The sequence below is a fragment of the Crocodylus porosus genome, unplaced genomic scaffold (assembly GCF_001723895.1).
Source record: "Crocodylus porosus isolate Cpor-Errol unplaced genomic scaffold, CroPor_comp1, whole genome shotgun sequence".
In the NCBI taxonomy this organism is placed as follows: domain Eukaryota; kingdom Metazoa; phylum Chordata; order Crocodylia; family Crocodylidae; genus Crocodylus; species Crocodylus porosus.
In genome coordinates this window covers 111,699,229-111,718,352 of record NW_017728947.1, presented here as the reverse complement: position 1 = coordinate 111,718,352, position 19,124 = coordinate 111,699,229, and the positions used below count along the sequence as shown (strand labels likewise).

General features: G+C 42.6%; 1 protein-coding gene across 2 annotated transcripts in view; it reads left to right on the top strand.

The window, feature by feature from the left end:
- Positions 1–19,124, top strand: part of MAP4K5 (mitogen-activated protein kinase kinase kinase kinase 5) — a 106,999-nt gene that overhangs the window by 68,653 nt on the left and 19,222 nt on the right. Inside the window, exons 12-26 of one of the 2 annotated variants that reach the window (XM_019550941.1) lie at positions 634–750; positions 1,127–1,205; positions 2,313–2,371; positions 4,316–4,383; positions 8,047–8,091; positions 9,045–9,087; positions 9,597–9,807; positions 10,341–10,438; positions 10,567–10,608; positions 12,076–12,160; positions 12,254–12,333; positions 17,072–17,132; positions 18,580–18,582; positions 18,661–18,775; positions 18,932–18,990. In XM_019550941.1, the coding sequence (XP_019406486.1) occupies positions 634–750; positions 1,127–1,205; positions 2,313–2,371; positions 4,316–4,383; positions 8,047–8,091; positions 9,045–9,087; positions 9,597–9,807; positions 10,341–10,438; positions 10,567–10,608; positions 12,076–12,160; positions 12,254–12,333; positions 17,072–17,132; positions 18,580–18,582; positions 18,661–18,775; positions 18,932–18,990 (1,165 nt within the window). The remainder of the gene's footprint in view (positions 1–633; positions 751–1,126; positions 1,206–2,312; positions 2,372–4,315; positions 4,384–8,046; positions 8,092–9,044; positions 9,088–9,596; positions 9,808–10,340; positions 10,439–10,566; positions 10,609–12,075; positions 12,161–12,253; positions 12,334–17,071; positions 17,133–18,579; positions 18,583–18,660; positions 18,776–18,931; positions 18,991–19,124) is intronic. The other variant, XM_019550942.1, reaches the window with a different exon arrangement.

Sequence of the window (19,124 nt, the reverse complement as noted above, 5' to 3'; positions counted from 1 at the left end):
TAGATCTTGTAGCAGCACCAAGGAATTATTTCTTCAAAGAGTGTACAGGTCATTAGTGTGCCAGATGAGGACTGTTTAATTAGCTCATCATCCCAAACATGTGCTTAATGGTGAAAACTCAGCAAACATGAAAATCAGCTGGCATGAAAAGTGAAGAATTGTATCTGGTGTCGAGATCTTTGCCTGCACACCAAGATGAATCTTGTCCTAAGTGGACAAACCTTTTAGAAAATGGTGCCCAGATTTGGTGGAAATCACTACTCAGATGGGATATTTGTCCACCCTAACACAAATTTAGAACAGATTTACTCACAAACTGAGTTTTCTTTATATAAAAAGTCTCATTAAACTCACTGGAACAGCTCATGTGTGTGAAGTTAAGCGAGTGAGTGTGTCTGGGGCTTAATGTCTGATTACAGCTGACCCATCATGCGCAACCTAAATTGACAAGGTATGTTGGAAGTGTATTGGCCTCAGAGACATTAAACAAATAGTCAGATTTGCTGAAAACTCTCAGTGCTATGAAGTTGCATTAAAAAATAGTGATATGGGGTACTTTCACTGGGGGCTCAGGGAAGAGATATTTCTGAAGTCTGAACTTGGTAATGTGTTGTGTTTTGTTTGTGATTGTAGCATAGTTTTGTAGGCCAGCCTGGTCTTTCAAGATCTCTAGCAGTCGAGCTGTTGGACAGAGTGAATAATCCTGACAACCACGCACACTACAGTGAAGCTGATGATGATGATTTTGAGGTGAGGGCTTACTTGCATTTTTTCCAGTTTTGAGCGCCTGATGTTGAAAACTTACTCCATTTTCACTCTGTAAACTAAGACACTGGTTTGGCGGGAGCCCTTCTCCATAGTTTCAAGAACAATTACAGTTTAGTCTGAAGTACAATAATGCTGTAGAAGCTGGGAGGCCTTGCCACATAAGTTGTCAAGCTTGCTACAGAGAACACGGGACCTTATGCATGTGTGAAAGAAGTGTTCTGGCTAAGAAATGGAAATCTGCTTGAGAGCTTGGTATTTTAATGGTTTTTGCATTTTCTTTATTGATTGATTATTGTCTTAGAATTATGTTTGGGGCCATCTAACTTAATTGTAATGGATCTGCTTCTAACTCTTGCAGCCCCACTCTGTTATTCGCCATACAATTCGCTCTACAAACAGGAATGTTAGAGCAGAAAGAACGGCGTCAGAGATAAATTGTAAGTTTCTAATGCACTTTTCCCACATTGTGGTGGTGGTTTATTTAGAGTGGTGGAGAATGCCCGGATCATTCTCTTATTATAGACCTTAAGAAGCCACTCTTGCCATTGGCAGTCTTCAGAAAAAACAGAAGTAAGAAACCTCCATAATAGTCTTCTAAAACCAGAATTAAAACTTGCATACTTTTCTGCTATTTCGTTTCATGTCATTGCTGATGGAGCCTCTTATCAGCCTTGTCTCTGTCCAACTCGGTGTTGTGTCAAACTCTAAATGTTTACTTGCATTACCAAAAATAATAATTTAATAGAAGCATTAAATTGGAAGAGCAAGTAGATTGTACTGCTAGAGCATCTTTGTACACAGATGGCTTAGCTGTCCTCTAAAATGGAAAAGTGTAAAAAAATTATGCAACTTTCAGTTACATTTTGTCTCATTCTAATTTCTTACTGGTTTTCACGCTAGATACCTAGCCTTTTTCCTGATGACCGCAGGTGCCTCAGCTATTGTGGTCATATCTGTACTGATGACTTGGGTAGTGTTATCCTCAGAGTGAGCGGGTTTTCTTGAGACCAAATCAGACCCTCACGGCCTTTGTACTGTAGGCTGTGTTGAAACTCAGATGCTTGCAAATGCAAATGAAACCTGGTTGAAATTTTGGAGGAGTGGGCTGTCCTTGGCAGTCCTAATTAATACCTTCCATTTTAAGTAATTATGGTAAAGTATGTTCTTTTACTTTTAGAGAACAGATTGTTCAAACCTCTTTTCTTCCCCTTCATGTACATTTGAAGTGACCTGCATTTTAGATTCGGTTAGGTTAGATTAGATTTGAAGTGGTTGCATTTTAGATTAGGTTAAACAGAAACTCTTAATGGTACTTTTACTTTCCTTTTCATGGGTGGTTACACTGCAAGTCTAAGCATTTAGAAATTGAAGACTGCGTTTAAAAAAAAAAGTCTAATTTCATAGCCAAATTAAAATGAAGTTCTATGTAACTTTGTGACTTATGGGGGATTTTTTGCCTGCTATAATATGCTTCTTGCTTTAATAGGCTTAGGAGCATGTCACTGGCATGTTGCATGTTAATGTAGAAATGTAATATTTTTCAGTTGACAAGCTGCAGTTTGAGCCTCCCTTACGGAAAGAAACAGAAGCTCGGGATGAAATGGTAAGATATGTGCTTGGTTTTCCATCTTTCATTATAATCACAGTGTCTCCATTGTTTGATGCCTCAACTCTGCTAAGTAACATGTATTAGAAGCATAAGGAGTCATGAGAAGGCAAGTCTTGGTTTTTAGACAATTGGGACTTTTTGGAGGGAATGAATTGCCCTCTATGCTTCATGCAGAAGAGGGTCTTACTCATGATAGATGAAATGCACCAGTTAATTTGGGAATGTGAAGAGAGCATTCTGAGTTTGAATCCTCAGATCACCCCACCTCCCAATGCTATTGGTTCAGAGCACAGCCATCTCACATCCAGGCCCTCTTGCCTCATTATGTGCCCCTTGCTATTTGTTCTGATTCGCAGCAGTTATCAGTTTACTTCATTTCAATGGAATCTGTTTGCTTGAGGTCAGATAACTTGCATTCTTCTGGAGGAAAGTGTCTGTGGACTTGGACTCGGTTTTTATAAATGCCGAGTGCCAGCACCTCCCACTGATTTCATTTGGAGATGTAGTAACTCAGCTCTTAATGAAAACTAGGATCCAGCTGTTTGAAGCTACATTCCAGTTAGCCAGGTTGGCCCTTCTCAAATCACTCAATTGTTCCTAGGTTAGCACCCTGGAGGCTTCAGCATTGAGCACCACCAGTAATAATCCCTGTCCTTGTCATGTTAAATATGTCCATGTCTGGGATGGGCACAAGTGATAGGGAGACAAATGCCCCAAGCAGTCTATATAAAACAGCAACAGCACACTTTTGGGGGGGGGGGAGTAACTGCATTTGAATCCAACTGAACTGATTCCTGACAAAAATCTTAATTTTATTGACTCCACATTAATTTTTACAACTGCTGCATCAACAACATCCCTCGGGAGCTCCTCTACCCATCACTGGTGAAAATGGTCCAGAGGACTGGGTGCTGCTGCTTTCCAGTGAAAGGGCAATATGACCCCTGCTTGTGATGGCCAGAGTATGAAGCAGACAAACCCTCAGAGAGCTGGAGTTTTAGGGATATGAGAATACAGGACGGGGTGATTGAGTTCAGTCCCCAGCTGTTGCAGGCAACTATGTCATATAGCCCCTCTTATCAGCTGATCAAGCTCCGGCTTAGTACTAGCTAGTTTTTTGTTCAGTTCTCCGGTTAGAAAGCTGCTCCCAAACTGCCTTTCTCTAAACACCCTTATCGTTCCCAGCCTAAAAGTATTCATGGCTGGTTTATACACATTTGGTCTAATGCCAGCATTGTCCTTTAGTGTGAATAACTCTTCTCTGGCCTTTGTGTTTCCAACTCAGATGTATTTTGAGAGCGCCATCAAAGCCCTCAGTCTTAATTTTGCTTGGCTAAACAAAAAAAAAAGGTGATTTAGTCTCATCTCCCCAGATAGGCTCTTAATTCCCCTATCATTCTAGTAGCCCTTTTATGAACTGGTTTCAGTTTGAGTTTGTTTGTTTTTTGAGCATAAAGAACCAGAACTGTACATATCATTTCAGAAGAGGTGTCACCAGCGGCCTTCATACTTTCCCAGTCTCTACTGGAAGTACTTCCCCTAAGTTTTGGAAGCTACAGTGTGATCTCTTGGGATGCTTGGGCTCAGAGTCGTTGCCTTGTATTAGTTCCCTAGATTAAAAAAATTCTCCTTTTTGAGTTTATCCAAGAGAGCTTTGCTTCAGTACCATATGTCACCCATTTGGTACTGGACACTTTTTCCAGCTGCAGTTTTCAAGCCCAACTCTAAAATATGTTTGGTATTTTTGTTGAGTAAGTACTTCATAATCAGAATATAAAACACAAGTTGAATATGAATGGTCTTCCGCTGTTTTTGAGTCATTCTGTAGTTCTTGGGCATCTTCCTGGCTCCAGAATTGTTGTGGAAGTGTTAGGGAACATTTTCTTTCAAGTGAGTTTAAAACAAAAAAAAGTTGAACTGAAATTTCTGCATCTTCAGATTGTGGCAGGAGGTGCAGACTTTGCTTCACATTGGAGTCCTTTTGTTGATGGTGGAAGCAGCAGCAAGTAAGTATAAAGTTTAGTGGCATTGCCATGTCTTTATGCTGCACTTGAAAGTATTCTTTCAAATCATGGTGGGCGGCTGGGGGTGGGAGGGTGTTTGAATTTTTATGTCCTTTGACAAGGTAAAACCAAATGTAGGTAGAGCTCATATTAAGTATAATATTAAAGCTAATGTCCTTGTTGTCCAGTTGGTTAGCTCATAAGCAAGAACTACCGTGTTTGTGCATCCTGATCCCTTTCAAAGATGAACAGCATCTATGAACAATTTCTTTTGGTCTGAGAGAGCTCCTGAGTCAGTGGTGGAATATGTAGAAAATGTAGACACATATTCACTGAAATAACTGAAAGCAGTTTTTCTTTTAGTTGCCTTCAAAGAGCTCAGTTCAGGGCTCTGCACTGGCCTTGCAGTACTGCACTGCTTTGGTGGTTGGGATGTGGCGTTCTGTTGCAAGACTCATGCAGAATGCTAAAGTCAGGTCTTTGCAAGTAAGTAAAGGAAGAACTGGCTTTCAGAGACTTTGATTTAATACTTTCAGATGTGTTTATGTGAGTGCTTCTGTGCTGTGTCCATTATCAGTGCAGTATGTTCTGTAATATAGTCAGCTAATGACTTGGGATTTAAAATGTCAAGGAAAGAAAAGGTCAAGTTAGTGTGCTGCGTGCCAAAGGCAATCCTAAAGCGAGGCAGCACAGCCCTTCTGAAGACAGGGCCTGACTTAAACCAGGTAGCTGTAAGGAGGTGTCTTTTGTTGCAGACTAGCTAGATCCTGCCTTTTTAAGGTGATCTCTTGAACTTACAACCCAAAAGAGGCAAGTGTAGTGAAGTTCCAGATGACCACGAAAGCCTGTCATTTGCTGGGGCTCTCAGTCCCTGTCTGGCTGGAAGGGCCTCTCTTCTCTTCTTTATGTGGAGGCAGTCAGAGTACAATAAACTTTGATGTTTACTTTTTTTGCAGATAACCTCTGTGTATAGCTCAGCACTGACATTACAGCTCCCCCGGCAGCTCAGACTGTCACGTACGCTTATGAGTCCATTGTTTTGAAGTGTAGGACATTTTTTTCTTCTTTTCTCCCCACTATTGCTCCTCTGACAGTGAGCGGGTCACAGAGTGCTCTAGGCCCTGCCTGCCCTTCTCCTTGGTAACAGGAGCCCTTTTCTTCCCCCTTTCCTCATTTTGTTTGCATCGCCCTGCCTGGCTAATGCTGGAGAGCCGTGCATGTCTGCCTGGGGTGTTGTGCAGGCAGCTGTAGTTTCCGGGGTCAAGCACTGGGGAAACCAAGCACTCTGGGAGCTCCGCTTTCCCAGTAGTGAACTCCCAGCTCTTCAAAAGTACCTTGTGGGTTTTAATTTGATTTCCTAGCGCCGGCACTGTTGCCTAATGCAACGTAATAAAATGGCATGAAATGCTGCTACAGGCAGCTGCAACAAAGGCCATAAATCAAGAAGTAGCTGTGTTCTTTATTAAGCAGTATTTCTGACTGAAAGGGGGAGCAGTTGCAAAGTCACAGGACCATGAGTTTGTCTGCCGCTAATTTGGAGTTCAGTTTCTGTTTAGGAAGATAAACAGGAAATGCTTATCCCTTCTGAGCCAGGGAATTCTGGTAATACCATAAATGTAAAGAAAGGGCTGGTCTGAAAAATGGGGTTGGCTGTTTTTTCTGTGGTTTAGCTTATGCCAGAGATAACGCTGACTTACAGCATGGCTCGGGGCTTGGTTTTACACGTGTGGGACAAAGCACCATTTGTACTTATGCGAGATCAAATCGGTTTGTCAGTTTGGGCCCCTCTACACAGGCAGGTAAAGGCACATCTACACAATTGCATGTCCTGCCATGCCACACCCGCATGGCGGAAGGCGCGATTGTGGGATCACAGATCGGATCCCATCACACCTTGTTACCAGTGCGAGGGGAGCGTGGTCCTGGGCTCCCTGTGCCCTGGAAAGAAGCAAGTTCCCATAGCCAGGAGCCCCTTCAGCTGAAGGGGCTCTCAGCTGCAGGGACACCCCACACGCTCCCATGGATTGCAGACCAGCTCTTGAGATCTCCCAGCCGTGGGGGCACATCATGCACCCTGTGGCGGGGAGACCAGTGGGTACGTGCCTACAGCTGGAGACCCTGTCGGCTGATGGGGCTCCCAGCTGCGGGGGCATGAGCTCCCGTGGGTGGGAGCCAGCATCATCTGGGAGCTCACAGGTGTACGTAGACCCCCCTGGTTAGGAGCTCCAGTCAGCTGATAGGGCTGCAGAGGCACAGGCTACATGTGCCAATTAAAGCTGGATAGAAACCAGCTATAAAGTTACTTCACACATTTTCCAGCAAGAACCTTATAGCTGGTTTGACCTTTTCAAGGCACCATAGTTAATTTACATGTGTAACCAGTCTACATTAATTGCTCAGTTAACTGCATAATGGTATCATATGTGTAATGAGTAGAGGGGATCTTTGTTTCTTCTCTTCAGCTTAAGTTTTTAAAATATTTTGTGCGCTTTCTTTAATGCTAATGACTGAATTGTTATCAGTGGTTCCTATCTGGCAGTGACTAGGTGGCTACTGTTCCCCGCTACAACTCTCAGTCTCTAGCAGGTGTTTTGGTCCTTATCAGAAGTAGCTTGCAGGGCAGATGATTAACATTCAAAGTTTCAGGGTTTTTAAATCTCCTTTTCCCAGTAGTTACATAAATGGATCCACGTGTCATGGAACCCCATGAAACATGCTTGTTGCAGGGGGTTGGATAAGTAGGCACTCATAAGTGATGGAGCCTGCTAATACTGGTGTGTGTCTGCTGCTTTTGGTGTTCTACTCTATTTTATCCAGAAAACATAAAATTCCTGTACCACTTCTCTGTTGTAATAGTACTCTTCCAAAGCATTTTGGGGTTACTGGGCTTGAGTCCCAAGGGAAAGCTGTAAATCGTACATGCACACGCCTCCAGAATTGTTCGCAGGAGAGGCCTGGCCTTCCCTAAACTCACTGGCATAATAGGGGCTTGTTAGACATATGGGGAGCAAAGTTATTCTCTCCATAGACGCAGGAGCGTCGGTATTGTTGTTAGATTGTGAGAAACTGAATGTTTACGACTTGGCTTTTTTCAAAGCCGCAAACGTGAGACAAACTGAAATTCATTGCATCGTTTTTCAAAATTGAAATATTTAATTAAAGTTCATGGAATTATATGCACTCTGCTTCTTGACTCTGCATCAGGTTGGAAACAAAAAGGTATTGTAATGGTGATATGCTCTGCAAGAGACTTTGCCATGTTCCATGAAAACGGGGAAACTCCCTGCAGTTTTCTGCAGAAAAACTTTTTCTACATTTTTTTTTCCTACTAACTTTCTCCATCTTCCATTGTTTGTCTGTACATGTCATTAGGCACTGCAACATGATCTAAATATATCTGGTGAGAGAGGTCTGAGATTAGCTTGTGGCATTTGCACAGCAGTGTCTAAATGTAAGAGAGTGTAAATCACTATTCCTTTAGGGGAAAAAATGTGCAGACTTAAAAAACCAAGGCAGAATACAAGGGGGAAGAAAAAAGGGTATTTTGTGTTTGTAATGGGATGGGGGATGTTATAGTGTGAAACACCTGCAGCAATGATGAAATTCGACTGAACAGATCTTTACAACTTAAAGTGGGCCTCTTATTTTTATAAACATTTTGCCTAGGGGACCGCTTACAAAATTTGGCGATGGCAGTGAAGATATTGAAGAGTGAGTGAACCTCCTTCATTTTGGGTTTTTTATTCTTTATGGCTTTCGTTAAGCAATTAGTGTGCTGGCAAAATCTCTTTCCTTAAAATGTTGCAAGTGATTTTATTACTCATGAAAGCAAAAGGCTCGTTGCTCTCATAACTAATGCACGCCTTTTTCTATTTGACCATCAAGATGATGGGAGTAGAGCAACATAAGAGCAGAACTCTCCTCCCTTCTCCCTCGTGGTACTTTATTAGAGTGAGCACTGAATCTGCTGTTATTTTAAAGAGGCTTGACATGAGAATGAGAGGATACTTTAACTAATAAGGGTCAGGCCAAGTACAGCCCACTATGGTACAAGTGTTCCTGCAGAGCTCTGCCAGCATATATGTAGTGCCCCTATTCTTCCAATAGTTAATTGTTCTAGAAAAAAACTACAAGCCATACCAAATAGCTGTGGTTTTTTAGTTGCTCAAATCAAACATTCAGTAGGAGTTAGGCTAATTTTACAAGACAAATTCCTTGTGACCTTAAGGAATTTGAGAAGCCATTGCTTTGTGACATGACTCACTGGCTGAGCCAGAAATGCAGCATTTTCATTGTTGGGAGGGATTTTTCTAGAGAGAAAAAGAGTGTGAGAGGACCACAGTGTCAAGAGTAGCTGTCTTCACATTCATTTTTAATTTTGCTAATTTCAACTAGATTTTATTTCAAAGATGTTTTTTCACTTTATCTTTGTGAAAAGGCTGCATTTCATTAAAAGAAAATCACTACTAATCAATATTAACTGGCTCTCCTGACCCTCCTATGTATGTCTACTTTAACCTGGCTCTGTGTGAAGCTGCCAGAGGTCACTCTATTCTGTGCACGTATCTCATCTGCCTCAGCCCAGGCTTTGCTGTTTCAAGCAATCCTAGTTGTGCTTGTGCTTATATAAATATCTGAGAAGCTACCACACCTTTTTGTTTTAGATCAACCCTAAAGCGAGCGGGGCCACCTCCACTACCTCCGAAGGTAAGTTACTGCCACATTTTAAAAAAGAGTTTGTGGATTGAAAAGATTTATGTGATGCAATATTTCAGTCTGGTGTTCTCTGTCTGTTTGTAAACCTATTGGCTTGATCACTACAAATGGGAGAGCATCTTCAGGCAGGAGCCTTGTTTTACAGTGCCTTGAACCCTCTGCCATCCTGTTGATCTCTTTTGGATTATAGTGGATGTCATCAGGCGCTGTAGATTGTGTGCTCAAATGGCTTTTAGAGGTTTTTCTCTTTGAAAGGGCAAGCTGTGTGGGTGGAGCTTCCTGAAAGTAATTTTCTTTCTGGCAGTACCCCGATATTTTTCATAATCAATTGGGAAAGGAACAGCTCTTTATACTAAATTATTCTGCTGTCAGTTCTTAAAATGGTTATAAATCTTCTGCATAAAAGCTGTTTGCCTTTTAATGAATGTGTGGTGATTTCATGCTTCCAAATACCATTATTTGCTTTCTATTAAAAGCCTCACATATCCCATCTGTTGCAGCCAAGGATAAACAGTTACCCCGAGGAAAACCTTCTGGACGATGAGAGATGTCAGACAATAAAGCATTTTCCTGACTCCCAAAACAGAGCCCCCTCAGCTCACAGGAGACAGAGTATTCCAGTGTGTGGGCCGCAAACTGAGCCTTCCCCCATCGGTATCACCAGCAGTATCAGCAGCCCAGGATTACTTACGACTCGATACAGTGACCTAGGTAAATAAAATAAATTACTGATTCAAAAAGGGACTTGTTTCCCATAAAAGAAATCTGAAACAGAGAGTTGTTTTAATAGGTGTAGTCCCTTAAGTGTAGCTTCTCTTTCCATGTATGCTGCGGTCCAGTGGGTCCTGGCATCAGGGCTTGTGTTGAAGACCTTTCTTCTAGCACAGGGATGCCGAATGGACTCTCTTTTAGACCCACTCAGTACTATCCTTTGTGGCCCCAGAAGTCCAGTGGAGCAGGGAGAGGTAGTCCTGCCTTGTGCCCTGAGCATGTTGGTGTGGCTCTGGCTCCATCCCCCTTTGGCTCAAGAAGTGGTAGCAAATATGGGTTTCTTTCCATAACTGCTGGTAGCATGCTTCTCGCAAAAGCTCAGCTGGCTGAGATGCACATATGGTACCTTTCCAAACTCTGTTATCCTCTGTATCATAAAACAGAGAAGAGAGAAAGGCATTTAGGTAGCAATGTTATTTGCATTTAATTGTGTTGTCATCTACGCATTAAACTGCATGAGGGGTTTGTTTCAGGAAATGGAGGTAGCATGATGAAACTCATAGAAGAAAATACAGAAGGTTCTGGACAAATCCCCCAGCTGCCACGGAAAAAAGATAAGCGAGACTTTCCGGTAAGTATTGAGTACTATAACACTTGAGTCCTACCTTATTTCACTGACAAGTGTACTTCTGAAAACCGAATGTGCTGTGTTAAATTAACAAGTGGGAAGCATTTCACAATTTTTTTTTTTCTCCACAGAGGCCGGCGATCAATGGCCTGCCACCAACACCAGAGGTGCTGGTAAGGGATGTTACTTGATCTGAAATGAGATTTTTACTCATCTGTTTCAATTCAGAAAATCTAAGGTCAAAATAGACTATTAGATCACTCATCTGTAATCAGAGGCCATTACATTTCATCAGGACATTCCTGCTCTGAGTCTAAAAACTTGTAGAGAATATCTTTCAAAAAGTCTGCAGATATCTATCACTATTGTTCCAGTGACTAATCTCTTACTGTTCATAAAAAGTACTTTATTTAGATTCTGGTTTGTTTTGCTTTTACTGTACTAATATACTGTTTATCACCAAAAGACTTCAATGTTTGTCTTGCAACTTCACCACTTAAAACTGTACATGTAATTTTGGATCACTGTTTGTGGACCTCTGGGGAAGCCCAGTAAAAACAGGAGGGTTGGGGGGCTGTATTGTAGTGCTCTTGGAGAAGAAGTTTGCATCAGGTCATGTTAAAATACATTTGTGTCTTTGAAGAAAGACAGATTGTAATTTGTGCAATAGGGCTGCGCAGAACTTTGGTTCCTGATTTCAGTTCGGTGGAGATTCGCCCCGATTCAGTGGCCAGATCTCCGGATCAAATCGGAGAACCCTTTAATCTCCCTGAATGGAATCGGAATCCTCTGAATTGGTTCAGAAAGATTTGGAGATTCAGACATAGAGACAATTTTACGTGTTTTTTCTACCTACTTCTAAGTAGCAGGGGCTTGTGAATGCTGCGATGCTGGGGCACATGGAGCGTCCCACAGGAGTTCGGGAGGGGCTCCCTGGCACATTCGACATCAGATCCAAAAGTGGACCAGAAGCACTTCTGGGTTCACTGGGGAGCCCCCTGTACCCTCCCAGCTCAGGAACTGGTGCCTCCTGGGTATGGGGAGATACCCAGGGTTCCCCTGTGGCAGGGCCCCCCAGCGCACTCCCCTGCAGACCCAGAAGTGGACCAGATATTCTCCACTTCTGGGTTTGTCGCCGAGCACATGGAGGGGCCCCCCCACTCCTGTAGGATGCTCCATGTGCCCCAGCATCACAGCATTCACAAGCTGCACCTGCTACCTCAAGATAAGCAGAAAAATATTTAAAGCTGCGTCTGTGTCTGAATTGCTGATTCTCCAATTCGGTATAGAATCGTAGACTCAGTGGGTCAGAAGGGACCTAGACAGATCATTTAGTGCGACCCCCTGCCATGGGCAGGAAGGAGCACTGGGGGTGGGAGGGGTCATAAGACCCCAGCCAGGTGCTTATCCACTCTCCTCTTGAAAATCTTCAGATTCGGATTCAGCCAAATCAAATCAGGGGCAGTGATCTGAATCAACGAATCAAATCACTGTTCCTGATTTAGGCCAAATCTGAACTGAATAGGAACCGCTTCACACACCCCTAGTGTATAACTGTCTTAACTGCCTGCTCAATTCTGATAAAGACAGATGTTGTATGTTGCAGACTTGTTTCAGCCTCAAGTTTTGGTGTCTTTTAGATGGGAGCATGTTTTTCAAAAGTATTTGATGGCTGCCCTCTGAAGATTAACTGTGCAACATCATGGATACATCCAGATACAAAAGGTAGGGATGCTTTCCCCTTTGTATTTTAAATTTATCTGCTCTAAAACCAGTGTTCCACTTTTGGATTAAACCAGGTGTTTTCAATTTTTATAGATCAATACATTATTTTTGGAACCGAAGAAGGTATTTATACATTGAATCTGAACGAACTTCATGAAGCAACAATGGAGCAGGTAGGCATCGATTTATTGTGCAGGCAAAGTGACACGATGGCAAATCCTTGTATTTGAACATGTTGGTAGGGGTGCTGTGCTTTGTAGCGCAAGCTGTGATTGACACCCCCCCCCCCCCTTTGCAGGACAAATTTGCCACTTTGCCACAAGGCACAAGTAACACTGAGGGTGTTGCACTCAGCTTAAAGTGTTGCCTGGAGCTCTCCATCCTTTCTTTCTCTTCTTTCTCCATCTTCCTTCCGCTAGATGGTGCCACTGCCCCTCCACTGTGCATGACCTACGTGCAGTTGCAGCTCAGTTAGCTAGCAAAACTGCAGCAAGTAAATAGATATTAGCTGGCTACAACCCATGATCCCTTGTTCTCTCCCCCTCTCCTTGTTTCTCTTGCTTTCCTTGGGCATCTTCTCACTTTTTAAATCCACACCTCCTTTTGAGGCCCTGCTTTATCTCAGCCCTCGGTACCACTAAGTACCCACTGCTCACCCTAGAAATGAAGATGTTAATCTTTCATTCTGCTTTTCTGTGTTGCTTCATCCTATCTCTGGGCCTGATGGATGAACCTAAAAGTATGGGCCCCAAATTAAACCAGTCTGAAGTTATCTAGTGAAATTTTGTGAAAGAAACCATTTTTGTTAGTTTTAGTGTAAGGAATTTATATGTTTTGCTGCTTTTGCTTCAGCAGAGTGGGCAGAGTGTAACAAAGTAGTGTTGGTCTGAAGGAGTGGTTCTCAACTTGTGCTCCACAGACTCTATCTAAGGAGTCTGCAAAAGATGCCTGTGATCAATCAAAAGTATGTGAACATCCACATTTACAATTCAAAAGGGTCTTCATGTCTATTCAAAATTTCTAAAAGGTTGACACCTGTTAGAATTTTTTTTTGCAGATGACACCAAGCTGAGAGGAGTAGTATCATTGAAAATGAAGGAGGTCACCTCTAGTCCACCCCTCTGCTCAAAGCAGGACCAGTTCCAACTACATCGTCCCAGACAAGGCTTTGTCTAGCCAGGTCTTAAACACCTCCAAGGGTAGAGTCCTCAGTCTCTTTAGAGACACTGTTTTAGTGTTTTACTATCCTCCTAGCGAGAGAGTTTTTCCTAATATTTGACCTGCAGCAAGGGAGGTTTAACTTGAGTCCATTGCTCCTTGTTCTGTCACCTGCCCCCACTGAGAACAGTCCAGCTCCATCCGCTTTTGAACCCTTCTTCAGATAGTTGAAGGCTGCTATTAAATCCCCTCAGCCTTTTCTTCTACAGCCTAAATCAGCACAGTTCCCTCAGCCTCTCCTCACAATTCATGTGCCCCAGCCCCCGAACCATTTCCATTGCCCTCTGCTAGATTCCCTCCACTTTGTCCACATCCCTTTTGTAGTGGGGGGCCCACAACTGGACACAGGACTCCAGATGTGGCCTCACCAGAGCTGAATAAAGGGGAAGAATCGCTTCCCTTGATCTGCTGGCAGCGCTCCTACGAATTCAGCCCAGGATGCTGTTAGCCTTGTTGGCACCAAGGGCACGCTGTTGGCTGATATTCAGCGTATTGTCCCCTGTCACCCCCAGGTCCTTCTCTGCAGAGCTGCTGTCCAGCCAGTCACCCTCAGGCTGCACTGGTGCATGGGGTTGTTCTGTCCTAAGCACAGGATTTTGCACTTGTCCTTGTTGAGCTTCATGAGATTCCTTTTGGTCCAATCCTTCAGTTTGTCAAGGTCACGCTGAATCCTGACCCCACCCTCCAGCATTCTACTACTCATTTGAAAAACTGCTGAGGGTGCACTCCATCCCATCTTCCAGGTGACTGATGAAAGTATTGAACATAATAGTAGATATGCCAGAGGGGTAGGGGTAGGTTTCAGAGACCAAAATAAATTGGAGGATTGGACAAAAAGAAATCTCATGAAGTTCAGTAAGGACAAATGCAAAGTCCTGTGCTTAGGACAGAAGAATCCCACACGCTGGTACAGGCTGGGGACCAACTGGTTAAGCAGCAGCTTTGCAGAAAAGGACCTGGGAGTTACAGTGGACAATAAGTTGAATGTGAGCCAACAGGATGTCTTGGTTGCCAAGAAGGCTAACGGCATACTGGGCTGCTTTGGTAGGAGCGTTGCCAGCAGATCGAGGGAAGGTGATTGTTCCTCTCTGTTTGGCACTGGTGAGGCCACATCTGGAATCCTGGGTCCAGTTCTGGTTTTTTTGCCTGGGATGGTCTAGTTGGGGCTGGTCCTGCTTTGAGTGAGGGGTTGGACTTGGTGACCTCCTGAGGTCCCTTCCAACCATCATTTTCTATTATTATTATCTTCTAGGTGCTTTTACATAGGGACCTACCGAAATCGTGATTTTTGTGGATTTTGCAGAAATTATGAAATCTAGCATTGTCCACAAAAGCGGTCAGTTTCTGCAAAATCCCCCCCTCCAAACCCAGCGTACTGAAAGTAAAATACTCCCCTTTGGGTAGCCAACAGTCCTCACAGTGCTGCGGCCCGGCTGCACAACTGGCCCGGGGGAAGCGGGAGCTGCGCTCACCCAGGGTAGCCCAAGATGGCTGCTGCCACCCCCCCACCTCCACCTCTCGCCAAAGATTGGCTGAGAGGGATATCTGTTATGTTGCCCCACCCCTTCCCACCCATTGCAATGAGGGGGTGAAGCTTCATGATGGACAGCCCTCACAACCAATCAGCAGCAAGGGGTGGGTCCACCAGGGCCCCTCTGCCAGAGGCATGCGGGGGTCCGCCAGGATCAGGCTGTGAAATCGGCTGGCCACCTCCTCGAGTTAGCCAGACTCCTACTTACGCATTATTATTAGAAGTTTGTGCCAATAATCTTATGAGAATCAACAGCTGTGGCTGATATCATCTTCTAGCTCCTCCTTTTTCTCTGTTTTAAAGGTAGGTACTGCGTTTGCCTTCTCCAGTCTGGTGGGACTTTCCCCTCCTCCGTGAATTCTCGGAGATAATCTCCAATGGTTCAAAGATTACTTGCCCTTTAAATACTCTCAAGTAATTTTTTTTTGATCAGGGCCTGCTGGCTTGACTACATCTGACATGTCTAAGTATTCTTTAACCCGCTCTTTCTCTAGTCTAGCCTGGTCTAAACCGTCCTTTAAATTAATTTGTTCAAGCATCTGGTCACAACTGACCTTTTAATGAAGATAAGCAAAAGAAAAAAAATGGCTACACTACAGCCTTTTTATCCCTTGTTAAGTAAGGGATCTATACTTTCCTGCGTCTTATTTATGCAGCGTTTCATTTTCTTTAATGTCCCTTACTCATTTTAACTCGTATTTTATCTGAGCTTTTCTCATTTGTCCCTAGCTGCTTATGTTGTTCTGTTATACTCGTCATTAGCAATACGTCTTTGTTTCCACTTTTTGTAAAATTCCTCCATAATGTTTAGGTCCTGACAGAGCTGCTGATTTCAGTTCTATTGATCTTTTGCTATCCTTGCTATCTGTCCTCTGCTCTGGGACAGTTTACTGACGTGCCTTTATTACTGCCTCTTGGAAAAACGGCCCACACTCCAGTGCTGAATTCCCTCTCCTGGGACTTCACCTGCCTGTTCCCTGAGTTTTGCTAGTCTGCTTTTTTTACTCCATTGTCTTTATCTTGCTGTTTTTGATCTTTCCTTCCCTTGGAATCATGAGCGCTATTGTTTTTGTGGTCATTTTCACCCAACTTGTTCTCCATATTCGGCTCCTCAGCCTGTTCCTCCTGTTAAAATCGAGTCTAAGCAGTGCATTCCAGCTAGCTTCGTTCTGCCGCTGAAAAAGAAAAGTTACTGTTGACGCATGCCAACAACTTTATGGACTGTAACCTGCCCTATTGCTTTTCCAGCAGTTAGCTAGGGACTTAAAGTTCAGCATTACCACCAGGTCTTGACCTTCAAATGCTTCTGGTAATTGCTGAAGAAAAATAGCTTTACTTACTTCTCTGGACCAGGAATCTATAGTAGACCTTTATCATAGCATCGCCCTGGTTCTTTTACCCTTTTGGTTTTACCTGGTAGCAGTTTTGCCAACCCCACTGTGTCAAAAATCATGCGACAAACTTAAAAATCAAGAAATTTGGAATGTAAATTGGGAGATGCTATTTTTGAAGTGTGTGTGTGCGCGTGCGCGCATGCAGTTCCCAGGCCAAAGGCAGCAGGGTGCAGAGCCCACGGTGGGCAGCCCACCTCTGCTCCATGCACAGATCTGGGGGGCATGTGCCCCCCATGCCTTCCCTGGACCCAGGGCTCCATTCACCCCAGCCCGTGCACCACTTCCTCTCACTGTGGGGGCCCTGTGCCACACCCCTCGGCCCTTCTCCTCCACAGGCTTACCAGCTTGGCACTGTACATGCACCAGAAGAAAAAAATCCCAAGATTTGATCTCTCTATCAGGAGATCATGAGTTGGAGTTAATTTGATTTGGAAATCAGGAGTCTCATGATTTTTTTCATGAGAGTTGGCATTACTGTGGTAGCATTCAACAGGTCTGCTTCTCACTGTCTTCTGAACTTTACTACAAGCATATACATTTTTTATGTGTATTACATCACCTCCCTTTTTTCTTTTCTTGTCCTTCTGGAACAAGCTATGCCCTGAAACACCTATATTTTAGTCTGTCCTGGGATTAGTCTCTCTGATGCCGAATAAGCTGGGAAGTGGAATCTCTTCCTAAGCCTGGGTAATGCATGCAGGGGAGGACCTGCATAATTAACTCATGACTATTTCTGTTCACTTCATGGAAATATCATCTTTCTTTTAGTTATTCCCCCGGAAGTGTACCTGGCTGTATGTTATCAATAATACCTTAATGTCATTGTCAGGTACGTATAGTTAATAGAAAAGCAGTAAAACTTGCTATATAATATGAGAATATAAAAAGCAGTCATTCGTGACGATGTGTTTTTTCTGAATGCACAATTTAGATGAGCAACATTAGAACAAAATAATTATGCCCTCTGTTTCCTTTTTTGTTTTCTGTTTTCATGTAAAGTTGTATTTGACTCTGTGTTTTGGAAGTGCTCTGTATAGAATAACAGACCAAAAGCGTAGCACTCAATTAAATATGTCTATAGTCTCCTACCATTTTTTGCTTGAAAAGCTTAGAAGCCTGATCATTTAACCACAGAATGCAAACTCTATTCTGAGCAGTGTCAGAGGCCCATTTTCGGTGGCAAAACATCTTGAACATCTGTTCTAGGTCACCAAGACACCAAGGCCGAGTTAGTATACTTATCCTAACAAAATTAAGCAAACACTGAACTTGATGGAGGAAAGAATGGTGTCTCAGATCTTGGCTGCTGTGTCAAATCACTCCCATCGTGCACTACAGTTTGGTATCGTGTTTACTGGTTGTGGACCTTCTAGTGATTCTTAGTATACATCTGGATGAGTCCAGAGAGTTTCATTTAGGACAGAAAAGAGTGATAAGTTAAAGGTGAATTCTATGTGTGGGTGTAATATTATTAATAGCCCATCAGATGCATCCTTTTTAAATGTGGGGTTTTCTCTGTGGGCCTATTTAAGTAGACTTCTATATGCAAATGGTCAGTCTTAATTGCAAGTGCAGACTCGCTGCCACACCAGGCCTATAAGCATACAGTTTCTTGTATAGTCCAACTCATGTTGATATTATGGATCTGGACATCATCCATTATGAGCTTCTAGAAGGCTGGTGGCATATCAATTAATGCTAATGCTACCAGGCACCAGTGAAGATTTATTTAGGCCATAAACACTGTTTCAGCTTTTACATTATATACAGGTCATTAGTTACCTGCTCGTACATCAATAGACAGCATTTTAATTATACTTAATATTTATAATATTAGAGCCTGGTGACCTGTTATGATTAAATTGGTGCTTGGTCATACTGTTGGAGAACGATCTAAAATTAAATGGGTGAAACTAATTTTCATATTGTCTTAAAGGTTCTTATCAAATATGATGTTATTGGAGTGATGTAGCCATGTTGGTCTAGCAGTTGTGCAAGAGGCAGGGATTGTTGTGGTTGATATGTTTTATTGGATTGACTACCAGGATGCAAAAGACTTGACAAGCTTTTGAAGGCAGTACCAAACAGTCTGTTCCAGGCATGCAGTTGTTCTAACAAAAGATATCACTCACAACAATCCTTGTCTCTCTTATTAAATATGAACATTAAAAGTTGAATGTCATATTACCACCATAGGCATTATCATTTAAATCATGTTTTATTTCTCTTTACATTTTGGATTGGCTTCTTCAACGTTATTGTGGACTCCATTTTAGAAGGTAATTATCATTCCATGTTTTTGCTAGAAATTACCTTTATTTAGCATATGGGAATGATCATGCTTTTTTGTTTTACAGGCAAAACGTTTCAGCTTTACTCCCATAACTTAATAGCTTTGTTTGAACAAGCCAAAAAAACAGGATTAGCTGCTCATATTCAAACACATAGGTTTCCAGACAAAATATTACCAAGGTACGATTCTTCATCTTCTAGAGAAGTTAAATAAAGAATATAATTTCTAAAAGACTATATCATTTATGTTGTTACTATATAGCCATATGAATCGGTAATACATGAGATTCAGAAAGTCCTATTTATGTTTATAAATTTTTATAAATGTTATTTCAGGAAGTTTGCCTTAACAACAAAGATTCCCGATACAAAAGGATGTCACAAATGTTGTATAGGTGAGTGAACATCAGTTTAGCTGTTTCCCTAGAGCTTTTATTACTAGAAGGAAAGTATTTTGCATTCAGATTTATTTTTGCTGAATGGTTCAGGAGCCTGATAATGAATTTTAGAGTTGTTTTTTTTTTCCATG